Source organism: Giraffa tippelskirchi, chromosome 3, assembly GCF_054371585.1.
Source record: "Giraffa tippelskirchi isolate mGirTip1 chromosome 3, T2T-mGirTip1v1.2.pri, whole genome shotgun sequence".
NCBI classification, from domain to species: domain Eukaryota; kingdom Metazoa; phylum Chordata; class Mammalia; order Artiodactyla; family Giraffidae; genus Giraffa; species Giraffa tippelskirchi.
The window spans coordinates 139,066,214-139,090,350 of record NC_137277.1 but is presented as its reverse complement, the minus strand read 5'-3'; the positions used below and the strand labels follow the sequence as shown (position 1 = coordinate 139,090,350).

Here is a 24,137-nt window from a genome sequence, read left to right as displayed (position 1 = left end):
AATTGGCAAAATAATAATGAAACTTCTTAAAATTAGCTAAATTTATATCATGATATTGTAAGGGAAGAAACCTCTTGGGAAATAATTTTAAGAGAATTTAGTACTCGTTAATTCAGTAAGCATTCTATGTGCCATGGAGTGTTTCAGGCAGAGGAATATAAACGATGTCATCCTCACCCACGGGTTGCTCAGTTTAGAGAAATCACATACTATCTAACGAGACAATAATTCAGTCATTTGAGGACAAGTCACTTGGTCTATGTGGCTTACTTAAAAAAACAACAAGAAATCCATTTCCTAAAGCTTGAGGGATGCCGGTACTAGAAAAAAAAATATTTTAATTAAAATTTTATTTGATTCTTTCACACAGGTACTCCGTATACCCTTCAAATCTACCCCTTTCTCTCCTCTCCATCACTAGTTTTTTATTGCCTTAGATGACTTCCTCATTTCTGGCCTGAGCTTTGGTAACTCTTAAAGGGGTTTTCTATATCCAAGTAAGACACTTTTCACAAGCCATCTTGATACAACACTGTCAAAAATTGAGGCCATTTTTCATTGACATGACTTTCTCCCCTGATGTCGTTGTATCCAGGTTTAACTTCTTGATTGTTCGTGTTTCTGTGACAAAGCTTTTCCCCCAAATTTGTTAAACTCAAAGCTAGGTTGTATCGATCCTGTCTTCCAAAACTATGATCCTATGGAGCACTGTGATGTTAAGTATAATGCATTTATTTTGCTTAGCACCAGTACTGAACACATGATGAGGATTTCATAGTGGTCTGGAAGGAACTGGAGTGATCCTAAAGGGCTCTACTGGCCCACAAACCACCAGAGTTTAATATGTACCTATTCCAATAAGGTTTACAAATTTAGGACAAAGACAAAATGCAGAAACCTTTCTTCTGAATTTCCAAACAGGGCGAAAAAAAAAAAAAAAAAATTACATGGCCAAATCCATGTCTCAATTTTAAAAAGAAACTTAAGAGACTAAAGGGAGGAAATCAGAGGATTATGAAACAGACTACTGAGACAGAAGCCCCCTCAGACAATGAATGGGCTCCGGGCTTGGGGTGACGGAGAGCCCTCTCTGAGAGGATGACCAAGGATGACTACTCTTCACTTGGGTGTGGCTCCCAGACAGATTTCACACCCACTCCTTCTTTTACTCTACCTCTGCTCCGCTTCACAAGGAAGGGGCTTCAACAATAACATAAGGCAGGCTTGTAAGATGCTAGGAAGTCTGCTCTGGACAGCATTTGGTTAACTTTAACGTGTGTGTGTGTGTGTGTGTGTGTGTGTGTGTGTGTGTGTCTTATGCTAAAATATCTGCCTTTCAAAAATGGCTTCAAAGTGGCCACGTAAGAATGGGTAAACCAAAAATACCATATGCCACTCTGTCTGTAGGCTGGCTTCCCCACAACCCTCCTCCTTCTAAAATGTGAGCAGGTCACTCCCTCCTCCACAAGCTTCTCTGGCCCACACTTGAGGCAGGGGATGACAAAGCAACAATGCTTTGAGCTACTGCTGGAGAAAGATTTAATGCTGATACCCACAAAGTGCCCTAACACTCAGAAAGGGGTCTGAAACAACTCTCGTTATCACTGCAGCACACAGAAGGCACAGCTCCAGAATGGACTTAAAACACAGAGCATGCAAACATCTGCTTTCAAGATTCTTAAGCTAGGTCACAGTGTCTGCAAAGTGGCCACAAGGAAATGACTGCCTTGAAATGCCATAAACACGGATATTTCAGAGAAAGACTCAGATCTGCAAGTGGGCAGTTAGTATCATTACCATGTGATTGAAGGACAAAAAGTCATCTGATAAAGACATTGTCCTAAAAAACTAAACTCTGAAATACTAAGAATAAAGTCCTGGAAGCCAGCAGAAATCCTCCCAGATGAGCGCAGTAGGGACAAAAGATTCTGATGAGATGAGACCATGCCCCCAGGTGCTCTGGATACAAATACTGGGTCCCTAAAGGCTATGCACAGTGCCAGGGTATGTTTTTATTATAGAGTATAAGCTCAAGACTCAGAAGATCCCCTGGAGTAGGAAATGGCAACCCACTCCAGTATGCTTGCCTGGGAAATTCCATGGACAAAGAAACTGATGGGCCACAGTCCATGGGGTTGCAAAGAGTCACACCACTTAGTGACTAAAACATGAAGCACTTAAAAAAGTCCTTCATGTATATCCCTATTGTTTTCTGGCGCAAGGGGTCAAAATCAGGCAGGTCACCCACCCAGAATCCAGTCTCTATGCGATTTATTTCTCACTGGTGTGCTAAAGAAGCCAAGCCCCTCCCAAGAGCAAGATCCGTTCTGTCTCCTGTTTTATCTCCCTGTTAGTTCCTCTTCTGCCCCCACTGTCCCCGCCAAACACTCTCTTCTGGAAATCCTCAGGGATTCCCCTTGTTCAAAGAGAACGTTGCCTACAAACCTACAAAAATCCCATTTGTATATCTATTGTATCCTTAACATGTGGTTTAAATTTCTGGAGAACTTTTTTTTGCTTTTCTCCCTTGAGAGCAGAAATTATGACTCCTCATCTCAGTGGATGATACACGGTGTATGGTCAGAATAAATTTGTGAAATGAATCCTAACGTAGTCTTCTCTCCTAGTCATGTAAGAAATTGACAGCATCACTGTATGGCATTTTCAAACTCCAAGTTTATCAACTATTTGTAACTAAGTTAGGGAGAAATTAAAAGAAATGTTATTCAAGTATGCATATGAGAGTGCACATTCACATCTCTACAAAGAAAAAGACTTATGGATTTAAAATACTCAGAGAAGAAAGTTGAAGAGAAGAAAGTTGAAGAGAACTGGGACTCTACGTTATATTTTCTAGCTGAAATTTTTCATTTAGGTTTCTTACTATCTAGCAGTTCTCCCTAATGTTAATCCATACAGATTCTGTTTAAAGACACAGGCAAATGATCATCTAAAATCCTATGCTTTACAAAGGCAAGGAGTGATTATATTTGCCCTGGTAACACTCTAGGACCTTGCTGTTACAGTTCTTGAACTAAGAGGCAAAAGCTACCAGGGTTATTTCCAGAACTGCTTGATGAAAAGATTCTGCTCCTACTGCTTCTCAGAGCCCTCAACTGATAGTCCCACTCCTCTCCAAAATATGTATAGCCCCTCTGCAAGGACCTCCTTGAGCAAATCATCATGTTTATCCTAACGTGCTTCTCAGATTCTACAGCCAATATCTATCAGTCAAGTACAACCCACCAGGAACCACGCACCCAGCATCAGAGGACACGTAGATGAAAATGAGGCTATCCTTACCATCCAGACCATCAAGTTCAAGGCTCTCCCTCCACAGCCCTGACTCTGTTCAGAGTCACCCAGCACAGTTCCCTTCAGCTCCCACAGCAAAAGATTCCACTGGAAGAAGGAATGGAGTTTCACTGTTCTGGAATTTATGTTCATCAGAGCAGAGTTTCTATACCAAGAAAAGCACTGGGACAGGCAGAGGTGGGGCACTCAAAATTTTTGTCAGATGAATAAACCAATAAATCTTCAAAGACTCCACACATCAAATCTTTGAAACTTAAACTGGTTACAAGACTGCTTAGAAAAGCTACAGTCACAACCCTCTGTCCCTTTTTCATGTGTCTCTTTTGCCATTAAGACCTATGGTCCCTAAACTTACTGTTTAAGGTTAAACACACACACACACACACACACACACACACACACACGACTGTTCTCTCCAGACACAGACACACACAGACACACAGACACACACAGACACATACACGACTGTTCTCTCCAGATACATGTACTTCAAATACCTACCAACTGAGGAGATACCAATCTCTGCAGTAACTCCCCAGACCCAAAGACTGGGACCATACCTATACCCTTCATGGTTGCCTAAACATCACTGTAAACTAGTTCCAGTCTAGAGAATCTCCTATTGTCATGTCTGTAGCCCACAACTCTACAGAGAGGAGGCAGCCACCTATTCAAATGAGTCTTGGTTTGCTTCTTCAACTTTCATAAAATAATGACAACCTTATTTCCAAATTAAGGCTCTACCTTTTCCTGACAACAGAGTACGTGTATTCTGGGCTCTTTCCAAAGAATATCATCTCTGTCAGCAGACTGCCATTAATTCAAAGCCCAGTTATGAAAAAACTGAAAACAAATAAGGGAACATACAAAACTGTCACAGATTATCACCTGAGGGAGAAACTGCAATCCATCTGTTCCTTGTATTTCTGAATCAAGCCAAACCATCAGTAACCTAGGTACCTGTACTGGTGGTTCTCAACCTTGGACGCACATTAGAATCACCCGGGGAGCTGATGCCTTGCTACCCTTTCCCCACCCTCCACAGATGTGATGGAATTCTGTGGGGGTCCTGAGGAGCAGTCAAGGATAACCAATCACTGACTTCAGTGTCTTACAGACTTGCTTTTGCAAAACTGTGCTTTGGTCTTACGTCCTCTGCTTCTACTTAGTGAAGTGACATAAAAAGTAGCCATATAAAATTAACTACTTTATTTTCTGCAGAGAAATTTTGGGAGGTGTTGCTCAAGATGCTATCCTTCACTTCGTAAGTCCTTTATAAGACTTCAAAATCTCTTTTAAAACTAACTGGTAAGGAAAACTTTTCTCTTGAGCAACTCAAGTACTTTGATCTTGTGTGCAAAAAGGATTTTGTAACTGATCATATTCCCCTTTTTGTTTTGACCACCAGGAAATGAAAAATCCAAGTTCAATAACCATAGAGAACAGCATGGTATTAACTTTTGCTTTGGTCTCATTATTTCTGTTTCCTTTGCTTTTTTTCTATTTTTTTAAAGTAAAGGAAAAGTTCATTACAGGGCCAAGCAAGGAGAACAGGTGGCTCATGCTCCAAAAAAAAAAAAAAAAAAACACACCAAAAAACCAACCTGCTCTGGCTTTTTGAAAGCTATCATTTTAAAACATTGACTGTAAAATAGTAAGCTGCTTTCAATCAGTTTTCAACGTGAGGAGATAAAACAATTAGTTCCCATTCATACTCTTCACATATCTTTAAATGTATATATAAAGCTGATTCACTTCATTGTACAGCAGAAAACTAAAAACTATAAAGCAATCATATTCTAATAAAAAAATTAGATAAAAGACCAAATACTGACATTGTTGTGACTAAAATCCATGAATACATGTCAAGTTCGTCTTCATTTTTTTTTTGGAGGGGGGAGGATAGACAAGTAGGTAGATAGACAGACCTCCCTCAAAATATATGAGCTCACGTAAAGTATAGCTAAGAATGGCAATTTCCCCAGAAATTTTTCATTTATTCACTTAAAACTGTAACATTCAAATTCACAAATCTCAAAAAACCTTCAGTGTGCAAACAGATAGACATAGGTTCATCAGAAGTAAAAGACTACAGTTTAAAAATCATAGCAACACTGAGTCAAGAGAAACCTCAAGACTATTGCCCCACCTCATGTTACATAAAGAGAAACTCTGAATGGGTGACTGTTGGCATGGATTCTATATCTGTTCATTCCTAAATCTAGGCTTTCCCCTAACCCATCACCCAATCACCTCAAAACTGCCCATCTCTTCTGAAAAACTCCAATATTCTCCTTTCTTGCCAATTCCAAGAGGACTCTTTCCTTACATGCTTTTATGGAGATGCTGAGAAATGAGGTGTGTGCTTGTGAAAATGTACTATTCCATTCACTAAGATTTCCAGAGTATAATAAACAAATTCTAGTCACCCGTAACTCAAAGAGAGTTACTAAGACTTACTTCTTGAAAGTTATCTCTATAAAGAGAATTAGAGAAGATCTGCCTTCTTTTCCATGTAAATAAGACCTTGCAGGTACATCACCCTGATACAGAAAAGTTTGTCACAAGTGCCCAACTGACAATGAAGTTGGAAAAGGGCAAAACTAGACTTTAAATCTAGATATGTTAATTAATCTTCAATTTCCCTAATTTAGACTGTGACCTCAGAAACTAAAGAATCAAATGGTCCCATATACACCCTGTGCTGTGCTTAGTCGCTCATTTGTGTCAGACTCTTTGCAACCCCATGGACTGTAGCCCGCCAGGCTCCTCCGTCCATGGGGGTTCTCCAAGCAAGAATACTGGAGTGGGTTGCCATGCCCTCCTCCAGGGGAGTTTTCCCAGTCCAGGGATGGAACCCAGGTCTCCCGCATTGCAGGCGGATTCTTTACCATCTGAGCTACCAGGGAAGCCCAAGAATACTACAGTGGGTAGTCTATCCCTTCTCAAGAGGATCTTCCCGACCCAGGAATTGAACCAGTGTCTCCTGCGTTGCAGGCAGATTCTTTACCAGCTGAGCTACCAGGGACGCACATATACAACCTATTACCTAGTTATTCTAAACAACTGAACCAACTGACATTTAAAAAAATCAGTAACATTAAAAATGTTTTTTTCTAATGAAAGTTTTCCTAAAATACACTCTACATTTCTTAAATAGGAAGATCATATACTCATAGGAGTTCAGAGTTGAAAGGAACCTTAGAATTAAACTATTTCCCATTCACAAATTCTTTGTTAGCATTCACAACTCAAAACCACCAACAATAAGTCTACTGACAGCACAAGTTTATCTGTGGACATTTAAATATAATATTATTACATTCATATCTCGTACTTGAATAATTTTACTGTTTTCTCTTCTCTGTTGTGAATCCTTAAAGAAGGTGGCTTCTAAATTTTAAAACCATACCATTTGAAAATTTTCTCTTTTTTCTTTTTTCAGAAGTTACTAAATAGCAAGCTGAGATATCCAAGCAGAGTCCTTCCAGTCTAGCTTCATTTTTTGATATGAATTCCTAGAATATCAGAAATTTCTGAACATATGATTAAAGGTTTATTTAACCTAATTAACTGATATTACATACTGTTTAATATGTGTCAGCCACTGAGAATGTAGCAATGAATATGGATCGAAGCTTCTGTGGGTGATGTGGAGGGGAAGGCAGGCAATAATGAAACTAAGTAAAGTATAATGTACCAGAAGTTGGTAAAAGAGAGAAACAAAGCAAGCAAGAAGGATGGCAAATGCTGGGGCAGAACAGAAAAGGAAACCAGGATGAAACTGTTAGAGGATAACAATGGAAGGACCCAATAAGAAGGTAGCATGTGAGCAAAGACTCAAGGAAGGTGAGGGAGGAGGACATGTGGAGAGAGACAGACAGAGACACACACACGCTGCAGGGGCTGGGGCATTCCAAGCAGAGAGAAGAGAGAGTACAAAACCCTCGGTATGCAAGTGTGCATCTAGGTTAACAGTTAAACAGAATCCTATTTTAATTTAACTAAATGATATTTTAATGTTCTATTTGATGTCTGCAAAGAATTGATTGACAATGATTTTTAATCATACCTATGGGTACAGTAGACACTGAAGAGATCAAGAAGAGATTGAAAGAATACACGGAAAAACTGTACAAAAAAGATCCAAATGAACCGGATTACTTCGATGGTGTGGTCAGCCACCCAGAGTCAGATATTCTGCACAGCGAAGTCAAGTGGGACTTAGGAAGCACTGCTGTTAATAAAGCTAGTGGATGCGATGGAATTCCAGTAGACCTATTCAAAACCTTTAAGGATGATGCCATCAAGCAATTGGATTCAATACGCCAGCAAATCTGCAGACTCAGCAGTGGCCACAGGACTGGAAAAGGTCAATCTTCATCCCAATTCCCAGGAAAGGTAGTACTAAAGAATGTGCTAACCATCGAACAATTGCACTCATCTCCCATGCTAGTAAGGCCATGCTTGAGATCATTATATCCTGGAGAAGGAAATGGCAACCCACTCCAGTACTCTTGCCTGGAAAATCCCATGGACAGAGGCTACAGTCCATAGGGTCACAAAGAGTCGGACATGACTGAGCAACTTCACTTTCTTTCTAAACAGAGCTGAACAATGTGGCAAGGATTTGCAAAGCATTATTTACTTATGTATAATCTTATCATACGTGTGTGTGTGTGTGTGTGTATAGCTAAGAAAATGTTTTAAAAGCTTGCACAAAATATTTATATTTTATGACTTAGTATTTGTGCTTTCTTTTCTTAGCTGCCCCATTCTAAGATAAAAGATGTTTCCAAAATCTAGGAAACAATTGTTTTCAAGATTATGTTTCAAGGTGGTTTTATAGGTGTATACTTCAAACTAAGTTATATACATTAAATATACCAGTGTTTTGCATGTCAATTATACTTAATAAAGTGATTCTTTAAAAAAAAAATCTTTATATCCAATAAAACTGTTTACCAAAACCAAGTGTATTTTTCCAGATCAAGAAGATCCAAGAAACGTATGTAAAGGATATACCATAAGCATTTTTGCAAAGTACTTAATCATGACCAAAGTTAACAAGAGAATGACTGTTATAAACTAGAAGTAAAATTTAAAAAGTAATGTATCATCTATATTACATAAGATGAAACTACAGAGTGACATTACTTATTGGGAGTGACATTATTTATTTATTTATGGTTTTTGGTTTTCCCACCATGAAAATTAATATGATTGCTTTAAAATTAAAATTTATTGGTCAGAAGTAATATTAAAATTCTTCTGCATCCATCTTTAAAATTTTAATATTTCTTCAACTTCCACCTTTGACTACACTCATATTTGGAAAAAGAATTTCACTAAAGTTGTCCTTAAACACAACTTAAATTCCACAATGTAAGGGAAATTGATTTTTATTCATTCATTCTCAGAAGAGTTGAATCCAAAAAAATTAACACTACACTGGCTTAAGTTTCAAAGCTGGTCAGAACCATTTTGCCACAATTCTCAATAGATGAATATGTGAATTAACATAGATGAGATTAGCATTTAATTTTCTAAAATTCTCAATAAACATATTTGTTCCAAGAAAATCGATAATATGGGAATTGGACCAAAGACAGATCTACTGGCATAAACCATCAAAGCATTTACACACATCTTCAAATATTCATATATTAACTACTTCTGTAAACAACAGCAATGAAATTGGACACTACTAAAAACTTTGTTCATAGTAAACGAATAAACCATTACTCTCTGCTGAGTGAAAAAAAGGAAAGGGATAACAACAGAAACAGGAAAAATGAGTGAACAGTTTTACTTTTGTAGTTTAAAATGCATTCAAATGAGATCCAAATGGAAATGTGAAAATCCACAGTGATTATAATCATTACAAGGGAAATATTTGACAGTACTTTAAGAGGACTCATTTTCTTTCTACTACTGAATTCATGTTTAAATTCACGCAGAAGCTTGCTTTACTTGTTAAACCATGAGTTGAATTATTAAACAGCAACAACCCTCGAGAAATGAACAGATCATCCTAGCAAATAGGAGGCCATGACACATATTGACTAAATCCCATTCCATCTTCTACTTCCTGGGTGCATTTTCCAGCTTACTTTGCAGGAGGCTGGGCCCATGTGACCACACACCAACCAATGAGGAAAGGGTTGATCATGCTCTCTCTCTACCTCCCACAGCAAACTTAAAAGCCACGTGTTCCAGTTGCTACAACTACAGCCTGAATATGAGTCACCACTCAGAGGAGAGCCTCTGAGGAGAGCCATCTGACCCCCATCAGACTGTGCTATCAGTGACAAGCAAACTTTCACTGTATTATGTCTTGAGGTGTGAAGGCTTGTTGTCCAAGCATAACCTATCTTATTCTAATACATCCCTGATAGTCCCTAACTAGATATAAAACATACAATATTGCCTTGAGTTTTATTTTGGACAGGTAGAAAATTTGTTAACAACCCTCAGAAAACAGTTGAAGGCTAAAAATAAATATTTCCTGCGTCCCTAATGTGTCCCTAACTCTAGGTCTCCAAAGTGAGATATGGGCATCCCAGGGTATGCCTAAGATAAGCCACTGGAATATGGATATAAAATATCAGAATTTCTATTTACAGGTCTTTATCATATTTGTAAAGTTCTTGTTCTTGTGGATGTTTCATAATGAAAACTATACAATAGATAAACACACATATTGGATGGATTTTAAGACCCAAGATCTTGAGACAAGAAAATAATTATAACTGTTTAGTCCCTGCTCAAAAGATGCTCCCTCTTGTCCAATACTTAAATCAGAAACAATTAATGAAATATATAAGACAGTATACAATAAAGTCCATACAACTCTGACATAATGCATGCTATGGAAAATACATGTTAGAACCACCAAGTGGCCTTTTGGGAAATGGCTTCAAAATGCAGGTGTACCCTGGATGCGTCCTGAAAGATGAGTAGGATTTGAACACATGGTTAAGAATGAAGTGAGTGAAACAATACACAACCAGGGTGGCTAAAAAGAAGGAAAAATGAAAGCAACAGCAAGACAGGTGAGGAGAGGCCAAGAAAAGGAAAGCTTACAACTAACAGACCCCCAGTCAAATTTATTCAAACTCAACCTATTTTCAGCCAAAATTTTCACGTAGGACTGACTTTAATTTTGGAAGTTCTGTTCAAGATCAATGCCAGATATATGCAAACAGCAAGGAAAGAATCTTTAAAGTGACAAATTTTCAAATCTGAAGATTCATTTATACTACCTGATCTATGCCTGTAAGATACAATCACTGATAGGATACTATTATAATGACAATCATATTACACTCTGAAAAGGAAGAAAATGTTCAAAGCATTATACACCATTTTCTATTTGTTTAGGAGAGATGCCCAAGAAACACCCAGAGACATCTCCACACTTCCTCCTTCCTTATACCCGTGCTTCAGGTAATGAGTAACCAGACAGCAATGACTCACCCATATCGAGTAATCTTAAATAGCTAAATGGGTTCATTTTATGATTTATGTCCTAACAACTTTATACTTCAGTAATGTTTTCATTAATATGTTTCTCTGACCATGAGTGGGATTCTGCCATTTTTAATATCCTTGTTTTTATTCATAATGCTATTCACACATATAAATTACATTTAAGTCTCTGCTATTAACAATGGCCAAGGCAATTCTAAACATAGAGAGAAGCAGCAGCAACACTGAAGAACAGAATGTGAGGCAGCGTGTATGAGACAAGAATCTGTCCTTTGAAAGCAGTCACAGCAACAGCTTAAAAATTAGCAAGTCCTAAGGAAACATTCAAAAGCCCTTAGTAACCCACGCTTCATGAAAATATAGATGACAGAAGTGGAAATGGACTCATCCAGTGGCCATCTAGGTCTTAAGTAGGTAACCTAGGAGGATGCATGTCTGTGTTCCCCAAAAATAAAAGCCCATGGTACAAACTGTGGCTTCTCTGGTGGCTCATACAGTAAAGAATTCGCCTAAAACTCAGGAGATTGGGGTTCGATATCTGGGTCAGGAAGATGCCATGGAGAAGGGAATGGCAACCCACTACAGTATTCTTGCCTGGAGAATCCTATGGACAGAGGAGCCTGGTGGGCTACAGTCCATGTAGCTGCAAAGAGTCGGACACAACCAAGCGACTAACACACATACCTGGTACAAACCAGCCAAACCTTCCCTCCCTCCAGGTACTTTCTAATGTTTTGCTGTTGAGGTGGACTAAAGGGAAAAGATTAGTAGAAAATGTATACATTCTAACTTACGCCTCTACTGCTTTTTGTGAAATTAAATCAAACCATCAATAGGGCTTACAATGTTCTCAATGTAATTGAGTGTATTCTTTTCAGATCTCCAGCTGACCGCCCAGGCATTTGGACACTGAACAGGAATCTCCCAAGGGAAGGATTCCATATTCAAAGGAGAGTACATCCTTTGCAGAAGTCAATGATGACTGAAAATCAGGCTTACTGGACATCAAATGCTCTTCCTCCTGAATAACATGATTCATCACCCATAGCAACTAGAGGTTTTGTCATAAAACATAATGAATTAACATCTGTTTACACTTATAAAATTCATTTCAACATTCAGTCATTTACCACTCATTCATTAAAACACTGCATTTACACACATACATATTTAGGCATATCTGACAAGCCTGACATTTTTTTTTCCAATTGGTGACTGAAAATGCAAGATGGCAGTTTTTTCAGACACATAAGCTTGTAATTTTAAGTAATGCCCTCATCCCAAACCCTCCTCCTGTTAGTTTAGAATAAACATAATCCTTCAATCCTCCCAGTGATTCAAGTAGACTGGTATTTGAATGTTTTATTTTTGTAAAAAAAGAGTTCTACATATGGCTATCATCTCAACTCAAACACCTTTTCCCTTCCTCACATACCTTCCTATCATCCTGGCGCACTGTGCCTTAGCCAAAAGTAGTCCTTTGCTTTTTCTTCTATACAGATTGTTATTATACTTTACAGTGGCCATCGATTTCTAGAATTCCTTCTTGAAGACTCAACACAGGTGGCACCTTCAGAATCTTTGGACACACCAATCTTTTGTGCTTCCACCTTATTTCCTATCATTCCAAGTACGCTATTATATTAAAATGACCTGTTTATGGAGCCATTCCTTTCTCCTCCCAACTAGCCTGAGATTCTTGGAAACAAAAACCATCTGTATCTTCTATACACAGTTTCTAACTAAAGAGTAGGCTCCCCATAGTCATTAAATCAGTCACTCATTCAACAAACACTTAACGGAACGGCTGCTATGGGACAGGCATTATTCTAATCGCTATGGATACATGGATATGTAAAATAAACACAGCCCCTGCTCTCCTAGAGATAACATTCAAATATAGGAGACACATAATAGAGACGCAACAGACACCTCGTGAAATGTCAGATGATAAATGAAGAAAGTAAAACAGTCTCAGGGGACAGTGAGTGGCTGGGGCACGGACTGCTATTTTAAGTATTTTAGGTAATCGTGGACGGTTAAGGAGTTTCCTAACTGAAGTGAGAGGGCTTCTCTAGTGGCTCAGATGGTAAAGAATTCACCTGCAATTCAAGAGACCAGGGTTCGATCCCTGGGTCAGGAAGATCCCCTGGAGAAGGAAATGGCAATACTGGCCACTCCAGTATTGTTGCCTGAAAAATCCCACAAACAAAGGAGTCTGGAGGGCTACAGTCCATGAGGTCACAAAAAGTGGGACACGACTGAGCAACTAAGCACACACATATACAACTGAAGTGAGATAACAAACACGTTGGTCCCTTTAAGGGGAGAGAGTGACAGAGTGTGTGGCACGTGAGATGAGCAGAGAGGAGGCCGACGTGGCTAAAGCACAGGGATGAAAAGTAACATGTGCAGTCAGGAGATTGGTACCCCCATCAACTGGAGCCCTGGAGACCACATGTGAGGCACTGCAGGTTTCTGGGCAGCAGAGAAAAGCAAGCCAATGGGCATCTTTAAGAAAGATCACTTTAGCCAGCAGCCATCACATTTTTGGGCAAAAGATGGTTGAGGTATTGAGGTGTGGGTAGAGACACCGGGAGAGCTGAAACAGGAAGCCCAGCCAGGAGGCTCCCACAGTAATCTAAGTGGGAAAGGCTGGTGGCCTGGACAAGCACGATGGCAGCGGTGGTGAGATAGGGATCTATACAGGCAGTGCCAACAAGTGAACTGAATGTGGGGTGGGAGAGAAAAGGAAGAAAAGGTTTGTGGCATAAGTAGCCAAAGGATGGTGCTGCCACTGCCAGAGATGAGAAAGAGGAGGTGGAGGGGGCAACCCACCCTCCAGTCTGAAGCAGCTGAAGTTCATTTATACTGAAGGGTTGAATATAGTTAAGTCACCAGGAGCTAGGGGTTGAGGTCCAGCTGGAGACCTAAATCTGGGGGCATCAGTGCATCTTTGAAGCCCATGTGGGTTCCTCTAAGTGTCTACAGAGGAGAAGGAAAAGGCCCCAAGCTGAGCCCTCGGAGGTGCCAACTTTCAGAGGTACAGGCACATCCAGCCTTCCACCCAGCAAATGGAACAGCCAGCCTGCTAGGGGGAAAACTGAAAGTGTGGAGGCCAGAAAGCCAAATTCAAACAGGGTTTCAGAAGGAACTGGTCACACTGTCCAATATGATTGATAATTAAAGGAAGGAGAGAATTCAAAATTGACTACTGGAGTTGATGACATGGAGGTCACAGATGACCTTGATAAAGCACAGTTTTCATGGAGAAGAGAAATATATGCCTGACTAAAGAGAATAAAGAAAAGGAGATAAACTGGAGGCAACACACATGTGCAACTTCTTCAGAAAGTTTTATAATAAAGGGAAACAAACAGTGTGATAGCTCAGAGACATGGAATCAAGAGAAATATTACAGCATGTATGTTGGTGGGAATGGAAGGAGGAGAAGAAAAGGTTGATAACAGGGCACAGTGGGGAGATAATCACAGGACGATGTCCTGAGGGCATGAGAGGGGCTGGATGCCCATCTCCTCCAGGGCCAACGTGGACAACAGACCTGAGAGTGGACTGGACAGCACAGTCTTTATAATTCTCAGTGTTTACAGAACTGAACTCCCCATAGGCTGAACTACGTAAGATATTGCTTATAAAAAGGAGTCCCCACGAATTCAGCTTTCTAGAACACTTTACAGAAACTGTGACATTAATCTGGCTTCAAGGAGATCCAACTAGTCCATCCTAAAGGAGATCAGCCCTGGGTGTTCACTGGAAGGACTGATGTTGAAGCTGAAACTCCAATACTTTGGCCACCTGATGCGAAGAGCTGATCCACTTGAAAAGACCCTGATACTGGGAAAGATTGAGGGCAGGAGAAGGGGACAACAGAGGATGAGATGGTTGGATGGCATCACCGACTCAATGGACATGGGTTTAGGTAGACTCCGGCAGTTGGTGATGGACAGGGAGGTCTGGCATGCTGCAGTTCATGGGGTCGCAAAGAGTCGGACACGACTGAGTGACTGAACTGAACTGAACCTGGCTTCAGGAAGCCAACATGCAAGTATTTCAGGGCAAGCTTCCTATGCTTCTCAAGAAGGGTGTATCCACACGTACCAATCTGTGGCATGTGCATGCTAAGTCGTTTCAAGTCATGTCCGACTCTGTGCGACCCTATGGACTATAGCCCACCAGGCTCCTCTGTCCATGTGATTCTCCAGGCAAGAATACCGGAGTGGATTGCTGTGCCCTCCTCCCGGGGGTCTTCCCAACCCAGGGATCGAATCTGCATCTCTTAGGTCTCCTGCGTTGACAGGCAGGTTCTTTACCACTAGAGCCACCTGGGAAGCCCATCTCTAGTATAAGAAGAAATACATTTGGTCTTTGACTCCGGTTCCTGGCACAGAGCTCCTAAAACCCTTGGAATTTCCTGAGTAACAGGGAAGTCTTCTGTTATTCATAACAAGCCCCTTTTGCCCACACCTGAGTTTATACTAATGAGGTGACTCACAGCGGGATCCGCAAATTGCTTCAGCTTGGGGACTGGTCACCAGAAAGACCAAATGTATGATTAGAGGGGAGGAGGTCTTTCAGCCCCCACTCCCCACTTCCAGGAAGCAGGTGGGGGTGGCTACAGATTAGGTTATAAAACCCTTCAACAAGGAGATTCAGAAGCTTCTGGGTTGAAGGCACTAATGTGCTGGGGAGCTGATCCACCCAGAGAGGGCACGGAAACTGCACTTCTTTTCCCTATACTTTGTGCTATGCATTTCTTCCATGTGGTTGTTTCTGAGTTGTATCCTTTATAATGCTGAGTCACTTCAGTCATGCCCAACTCTTAGAAACCCAATAGACCACATGGTGAGCTACAGTCCATGGGGTCACAAAGAGTCGGATACGACTAAGCAACTAACACTGTGAGACCCCATGGACTGTAAGGTCCTCTGTCCATAGGATTCTCCAGGCAAGAATACTGGAGTGGGTTGCCATGTCCTTCTCCAGATCTTCCCAACCCAGGAATCGAACCTATGTCTCTTAGGTCTCCTGCATTGGCAAGTGGGTTCTTTATCACTAGCACCACCTGGGAAGCCCATCCTTTATAATAAATCAATAAGTGTAAGTGTTTTCTTGAGTTCTATGAGTCATTCTAGCAAAGTACTGAACTTGAAGGGGGATGCAGAAGCCCCCAAATTTGCAGTCAGCTCTTGAAGTGTTGGGGGGCCTGGGCACTTCATTTTCTGCTGGCATCAGAAGCGGGGGCCAACTTGTGGGGCAGAGCCTCTGACCTGTGGGATCTGCAATAACTCTGGTAGTTAGTGCCAGAATTTAATTGCCAGCTGGTGTCAGATAACTGGTTGGTGTTGGAAATAACCATACCTTTGGTATCAGAAAACACACAACATCTGCTCTTAGGCCATGAGGGAATAAAGCAAACAAGTAAGTGATAAGGGACCATGAGAATTGATGACATCAGTGAATTTCTCCATGCTAAAATTTCAAAGCCACCAGGTTTAAGGAATAAGAAAACAAGACTACAAAAACAAACAAACAAAAAGAAAACAGAACTGCACTCTCTTAAAAATATACACAGGTAACTCTGGATCTTAAATGTAGAAAACATGAGGATGGTGAGTTCACACACAGCAAATGCTGGTCTATTTGCTTTCCAAACCTTAATCACCCGAGGAGAAAGATCAGACCAAAGCACTGCAGAGCCAAGGAGTTAAGAGACATAAACAACTGGACTCGGAATAAATAATTACCTTAAAAATAAAACAGCTACATGGTAATTTCATACACTAATGAGGGATTCAAATTTTACATAAAACCTTTCAGAAGCACATTTATAAACAAGTAAGGCTGAGTGATTGAGCATGAGTGGCAAGGATTCAATATTCAAAATGCAGGTCTACACACACATTCTCTTCCAGAAGTTCAGACAAGCTGCTCCGTCCACATGCTTGGATCAGGAAATATGAAGATACCAGGGAAGAAGTGCCCCATTTCATGTTCATGCCAACTCCCAGTACCCACAGCTGCTTTACAAGGCTGTCTCCAGACTAGCTTAGCTTTGGGCTAACTGCTTGGCATCCATACCCCCAGCTCAGCCAGAAGTCAAGACTGGCCTCTGAGCTTCCTCCCACCCCTCCAAGTCACTCCCACTGGATTCTACGGGTTTGCCTCTGAAATGTTCTATTTCCAGATGAGACTCTGCCCTCGTCCCTTCCGGCCTGGATTATTGCCAAAGCCAACCAGATCCCTAAACTTCACTGTCCTTGAGTTCCCTTCCCCTGGGGCACCAGGACAGTTCAAATCTCAAGGCTGACCTTATTTCTCCTGCCTGCTTAAAATTGCAAATCCTTAGCACACAAGCCCTTTGTGACCCAGATCAGCTCTTCTTCTTCCACATATATCCCCCTTCCCAGCATGCATCCTACATCCCAGCCTCTGCAGATCACAGGAATTGAGATCAAGGACGTGCCATGTCTTTGTACCTGTCTCTCTCCTTCAGTCCTTGGCACCTGCTGTTCCCTCTGCCAGAACACTCGTCCCTCCAAATGGCTCATTCCCTTATCTCCAGGACCCATTGGAGTATCACAATCTCAGTAAGTAAGGCATCCCTGGCTGCCCTATTTAAAACGGTATGCCATGGTACTCCCACTCCCACACAGGCCTCCTGTGTTCTTGTCACCATCTCCAACACCATTTATTTCCTTCTCTGGTTTATGGTCTCTCTCCCTGCTAGGATGTAAGGTCAAAAAGGCTGAGATTTTTGCCTGGTACCTGCACTCACGCCTGGCACATGACAGGCACTCAGATAACATCTGCTGAATCACTGGATCAACACTGTTCCCTCTGCTGGGAAAATTATATCCTGGCCCTAAACCCTATTCCTTATCTATGCGGCTAACTCATTCTTCAAAAATCCTACTGTCTCATCCCCTCGCCCTCAGGCAGGGCCTAACATCTTCTCCCTGGCATGCCCATAGCACTTTATCCATGGGGGACCACACTCAAGACACCTGCAGACAGGGGGCACTACTGATAATTATGCTGGAATGACAGGCTGTCGAGGGCAGGCCAGAACACATGGTCACTCTGATCTCCCAGCTGTTCTCTCTCTTACGTATTCATTTACTTCCTAGTCTGTCTCCCCTTGTTAGGCTATAAATCCTTCAGGGATAAATCATCTCTGTATCCCCAACACCTTACACATACTGTGGATGCTTAATAATGCTAAGTGAACGAATGAACCATCGCTTCTGCTTGGGGATTTGGAACCCTGAGACAGGCTGGAGCAGGGAGGATAGCACACCTAGACAGTGGGCACAGCAGCAAGCCCCCCACCTCGCTGGGGTGGGGTGGGGGGATGGGCCTCCAGGGCCCCCTTGCAAGTATTTCTGTCTCATGACAGCCCCGGGGCCCTGTCTCCTAAGAGTGGTTCTCCTAAGTGCCTTACTGAACTCTGTTTCTATTACCCTTGATTTTGTTGATCGTTCCTAGAACGGACCAGTATTTGCTGGCACCTGTTTAGACAAACTCCCACACAGTTCCCTTTGCCCCACCCATCCGGTCCAATGGTCACACAAGTCCCAACAACAGGCCACAGCAGTGAGTATTATTTCAACAACAAAGGGGGCACCCCCCCCCGCCCCCCGCCCCGAGCACAACCTCTCTAGACAGCACTCCTCGCGTGGGTTCTAACAGTAGATGAAGTGTTACATTAACTCCTTTCAGGGCTGAGGCCTAAGGTGAAATGGATCTCTTCCAGTAGGATTTCTCAGGGCCTGTCCAAGTCCTGTAACATTCTGGCGGGAAGCAGCCTATTTTGCTAAGAATCAAATTTTTCCCTTTAATATTATATACCATTGAAATAATCATGTTTGCTGGTATGAATATGTGCTTAGCTGGTCCAATGAATCACCTTTTCAAAAGAAACTTTCTTTCAGGTCTGAGATATGCATTTACTGCTGCTGCTAAGTCGCTTCAGTCGTGTCCGACTCTGTGCGACCCCATAGACGGCAGCCCACCAGGCTCCGCCGTCCCTAGGATTCTCCAGGCAAGAACACTGGAGTGGGTTGCCATTTCCTTCTCCAATGCATTTACTAAGGAGTGATAAAAATTTTAATTAGGGATCTATAAATTAGAATTCGGAGACTTCGCAGACATACAAAAACATTTTTCATTAATAAATGTTATCCTTCTATCACAATTCTCATGGTAAAAACATCACAGTTGTACAGAACCTAAGCCTTCCGACTTAAATTTTAAAAGGTTCATAAACTATAAGAGACATTAGCTGAGGTCAATTTCTGTCAAGAATATATGTTCTGAAAGACATTATTTTGAAAATAACTCCCATAAAGTGATAGAGAATAAAAGTTTGAGTTAAAGGCAGGAAGTTCAGATCATGGAGCTTCATAAAAGCTGATTCAGTGAGAGGCCCAGGAAGCTTCCATTTAACATCTGTCCTTCACCACCACAGGGCATCACACTGCTTATATAAACCAGTCTTTCTACATCAAGAAATTTTTTTCATCCACCGTTGTCCAGAATCCAACAAGTATATGCCAAGACAAAGCAAACCTGGTGACTGCCTTCTGCTTATTTTGATGGAAGACAGTCAGTCATACAGCAAGGGAAAAGGGCAATTTTAATGATTTTTAAGATGTGGCATTCCATATGAGTTGCTAAGTTAAGGTGTTCAAACTAAAGAGTAAGATGGAGCTCAGGTGCTCCTGAGCACAAGTTACTCATGTGGATTAGAGACCTAAGCAGATACAAACCCTACCAGACCACAACCAATGGCCTACTGACTTAAACTATCTGAGAGAACATGGCTTAGAGGTACTTTACAAGAATGCTATTTAAATTCATTTTGTTTTTCATAAGAGTTTCCCTTCCCTTCCCTTCTTCCCTTTTCCCCTTGAATGGATGGTTTGAACAACGTTAGTTTCTGTAGACTTAAGTTTGAGGATTGTCTCCTTCATGATGACAGAAATTTTATCTGCTTTGTTCACAGCTATATCCCAGTGCCTAAGAGAGCCTGGTATACGGTAAGCTCTTGATAAACATTTGCTCAGTAAATGAGTAACTTTCCTAAAGCAATAACTAGAAAGAATGCTAGATGGGAAAGCACAAAACCCTTTTCTGAAAGTGGTTTTCTGGGAGGGACTGAATCAATGAGAGGCTCACCTATTTCAAAAGGAAAATTAGGGAAATAATACCAAAGCCTCAGTGACAGGACATCACATCAACGTTTTCTCTTGTTCTCTATCCTTCTCCCTCTTCCTCTCCTTCCCTTCTCCTTCTCTCCCTCTCTCTCCTTGAGAAAGTACTTTAAACCCAGTTGTACAAGCAACCTCTATGAGAATTCAGGCTCGAGTTACCATAAGACTTCTCAAAACAAATAAAATTTTACTCACAATATTTTAACTCTGCTAAGGGATGTACTGGCAACAGAACAGGGACAATGCCTGGGGCTTCTGCCCTGAACCCTATCCTAAGCCCTGGACATGCAACCACAGCACCAGCGCATTGTGAGATACAGTCAGAAATGTTCTTTCTAATATGAATCTGGTTCACCCTGAAAGGAGCACAACGACAGGATTAACAAGGACTCAAAATCCACAACATCTTTCTAGCAACACCATTCTCTAGGCACTAATATCTGGCCCTACAAATTCAATCGTCATAAAATTAGGGATCAGAGGTTCCCTAGAGACATCTGGAAAACTGACAGGAATATGGTCTACATCCTCCCATTAATCACTTGTCCCTTTTTTAAGTGAGAGTAGCCAGAAATTTTTCAAGGCCTTAAGATATTTTCCTCAGTTTTTTAAATGTGTTGCAAGCTTTTCCATTCACCAGAATGTAAAGACTGCTTCCTTCAAATTGTGCTTGTAATGCCTATGTAATACGACCACCATACTATACCTCAGTCTGAGAAGGACACATTTCAGCTTGCTCCTGGGTTGCAACCACCGAGGGGGGTAGGTGGTGGGGTACTTTGCCTTCTAGAGGCATGTTCCCTTCCCTAGACACTGCATATAGTTAGATGATAAGTGCTCTTCTACATCAGGAATAAACTGAATCTGAACACTCAGTGTTGAAGAGCACTATAAAAATACTTTAGTCTACTTTTTTATAAAAGTGAAAAAAAATCCTCATTATACCACATGAAGTTTTTTTTTTTTTTTTAATAAATTTATTTATTTTAGTTGGGGGCCACATGAAGTTTTGAATAAACTCTGCAAATAGTCTGCCAACAATAGTTTGATTTCCTTGAATTGTCAGAGATAATACAAGCAAAATGTAATGAAACATTATTTAAAACCTCTTTTGTACTCAAGTTATGGAGCTCTTAAGAGAAAAGCACTGAGAAAGCCATAGAGATGTACAGAATAAAGTTCCTGATCTATAGAAGCTTCTGTCTCATTAAGGAGGATGATGCTGAAACACAATTAGCCACAGTAAACAAGGTGGTGTGTAAGATCACATAAGTGGTTCCAAGAATTCAGAGGCAGGAAAAGTCACCAGTGGATCAGTCAAGGGCTGATCAAGCCTTTAAGACAGAACCTAGGAGACAGGCAAGATGTTAACAGTAGCGTTGGGGTATGAGATGGGAGAGGTAGAAAGGAGAAGACATGGAAACCTGCGACTCCAGAAGGCATGTAGTGGTGTTCAGGCTGGACAGGAGGACTGAGGCTGGCCTGGTAGGAGCCTGAACAGTAAGCCAAGGAACTTGGAGTTCACGCAGATAGTAATGGGGAGCCCAGGAAGTTCTCTGATTTTACGAAGATCCATCTGAGGGTGATAAACTCTATCTAGTGCTGCAAGGTTAAAAAAAAAAAAAAAGCAATAACCCAAGAACAGGCCAGTCGATTCGGTAACTAACATATCAGAAAGTGTATGTCACCACGGTAGTCTGAGTGGAGGGAGAGTGACCAGTTCAGTCATCTCCCTCATCTCTCCCTTATCATTCTTCCCCATCTCTGAGGTTTGGCCTTTGAGGCAGTTCTCCATGAACAGAGTTACTAAGTGGTCTGAAATGTAGTAAGTCCTCCCTGGGATATTTAAGAAAAATTCCTTATATGCAAAAAATGTAAAAACCACACTGGAAAGACATGAGTTACACAATTAGAAAGGTAAACAGTATCATCCATGCAGAGCCAGCCACCCAATGTTATCACGCTTGAGGTGTAGCTCCAAACATACAGGGGACAGGAATTCAGAGAAGAAGGGGAAAGAAGAGATTATGACACCAGAAAACCATTTTTGGCTCCCCCCCCCCAGTTATTTGTATTATTTATTTTTCTTATTAGAAAAGCAATGCATGGCTCTTACATAAAAGAACACCAAACAAGCAGAACAACATAAAAAAATGTCCATAATACCACTCAATTGAGACAACAACAATTAGCCTCTTTATACAAATTCTTCAAAATCCTGTCTTATTTTATTGTCTATATGTACATGTGGTGTGTTAGTCTGATCGTTCAGTTGTGTTCGACTCTGCAATCCCATGGACTACAGACCTCCAGGCTCCTCTGTCCATTGGATTTTCTAGGCAAGAATAATGGAATGGGTTGACATTTCCTTCTCCAGGAGATTTTCTGATCCAGGGATCGAATCCAGGTCACTCGCATTTCAGACAGATTCTTCACCATGTGAACCACCAGGAAAATGCCATATATGTACATATGATTCCATAAATTAGGTAATACCGCTTGTAATTTTTTGTGTTGTTGTTCAGTCGCTAAGTCATGTCCGACTCTTTACGACTCCATGGACTACAGCACACCAGGCTTCCCTGTCCTTCACTATCTCCCAGAGTTTGCTCAAACTCATGTCCATTGAGTCAGTGATGTCATCCAACCATCTCATCCTCTGTCACCCCTTTCTCCTCCTGCCCTCAATCTTTCCCGGCATCAAGGTCTTTTCAAATGATTTGTCTGTATCTAACTATAATTTATAAAAGTGATTGATGGTCATTTATAACTAACAATTAATTTATTCCATTTAACCCCTTATTCATGAGTTAAAACATTTTTGAAAAGGAATATAGATAAGGAGCCACTGTTTATCTTCATTTTACTCATTTATACATTTCCGCTCTCTGAAAGTCACATACTTGTGTAGAATGTAAATATTTTTCAATTGTCTGACACTTAGAGACCATTTCTGGACGCCTTCAAAAACACATGAGTTATGAGGGAAATATCTGGACAGATTTGCAGAATAGTGAACAACAGATCAAGAGAAACTCCAAATAAAATACGAGGCAAATTAATCAGCAATTTTCAAGGGACGTGGTTGAGCAGCTGCTTAAGTTATTTTTTATTCAAACTGGAACCAAATTCCTGAAGTAGTTATGATTAGAATGCATCAAAAGCTTAAAGTTATCTTATCTTCTTATACCACAAAGATCCTCTCTTTGTGGATCCTATCAGGTTGGGTTTTAGTAGGGAAACTAGCAAGCACTAATTCTGTTTCAAATGCTATCAAAGATGGACATTCACAAAGAATAATGAAGGAAAATGCATTAAAGGAAGTGGAAATGTCCCACCATGGAGGAGAAAATGGTAAGGAAGAGCTTGTCAAAATGTTGGAAATGTGTCCCACTTACCTTACTACAATAATTGTTATACTAATCACTGTTAATAGCAGCAGCTGTCCGTAACAACGGAATCCCTGCTAAGCACTGTATTTATATCAGATAATTGTATTTTCTAAATATCTTCTAGATAGTTATCCCTCACAAAAATCCTATGAATTAATTATTTTCCCATTGTATGCAGCAAATTACTTAATTTCTGAGTTGAAGTTTTTTTTCAAGTAATTTGCTCAAGGTCACAGAGTTTATAATGGGAAATGCTAATGCTGAGTCGCTTCAGTCACGTCCGACTCTGTGCGACCCCATGGACAGCAGTCCACCAGGCTCCTCTGTCCACGGGGTTCTCCAGGCAAGAACACTGGAGTGGGTTGCCATTTCCTTCTTCACCCACTTATAAAATCAACATAGCAGTCCAGGGACATTTGCTGTGTTTTACTTCCTAAACCAGGAATTCGTTGACAATAAAAGGAGCCAGGAACAGAAAGCAAAATAAACCTCATGTAATTAAAAAGCTAACTGAAACCACAGACATCTCACTTTTCAGAACACTAAATGTATAATGGGAAAACTAGGACTCAAACCAAGTCTTGATCAATATATTTTGAACATTTACTTTCAGGTGCTAAGAAAACTATGGTGAGCAAAAGCTGGCAAGGCAGGTAAAGTTGACATGAATCAAATAACGCCCAAAAGAAATGTTTAACTGTAACTG

General features: G+C 40.9%; 1 protein-coding gene across 11 annotated transcripts in view; it reads right to left on the bottom strand.

Moving 5' to 3' along the window:
• Nucleotides 1-24,137, bottom strand: part of MYO1B (myosin IB) — a 190,905-nt gene that overhangs the window by 108,194 nt on the left and 58,574 nt on the right. For 4 of the 11 annotated variants that reach the window (XM_081581394.1, XM_081581397.1, XM_081581396.1 and 1 more), the window contains exon 1: nt 11,650-11,871. The exons of the other annotated variants lie outside the window; for them this stretch is intronic. In XM_081581394.1, the coding sequence (XP_081437520.1) occupies nt 11,650-11,708 (59 nt within the window). In that variant the 5' untranslated portion in view covers nt 11,709-11,871. Of the gene's footprint in view, nt 1-11,649; nt 11,872-24,137 lie in introns of those variants that run through there. 11 annotated transcript variants of the gene reach the window in all.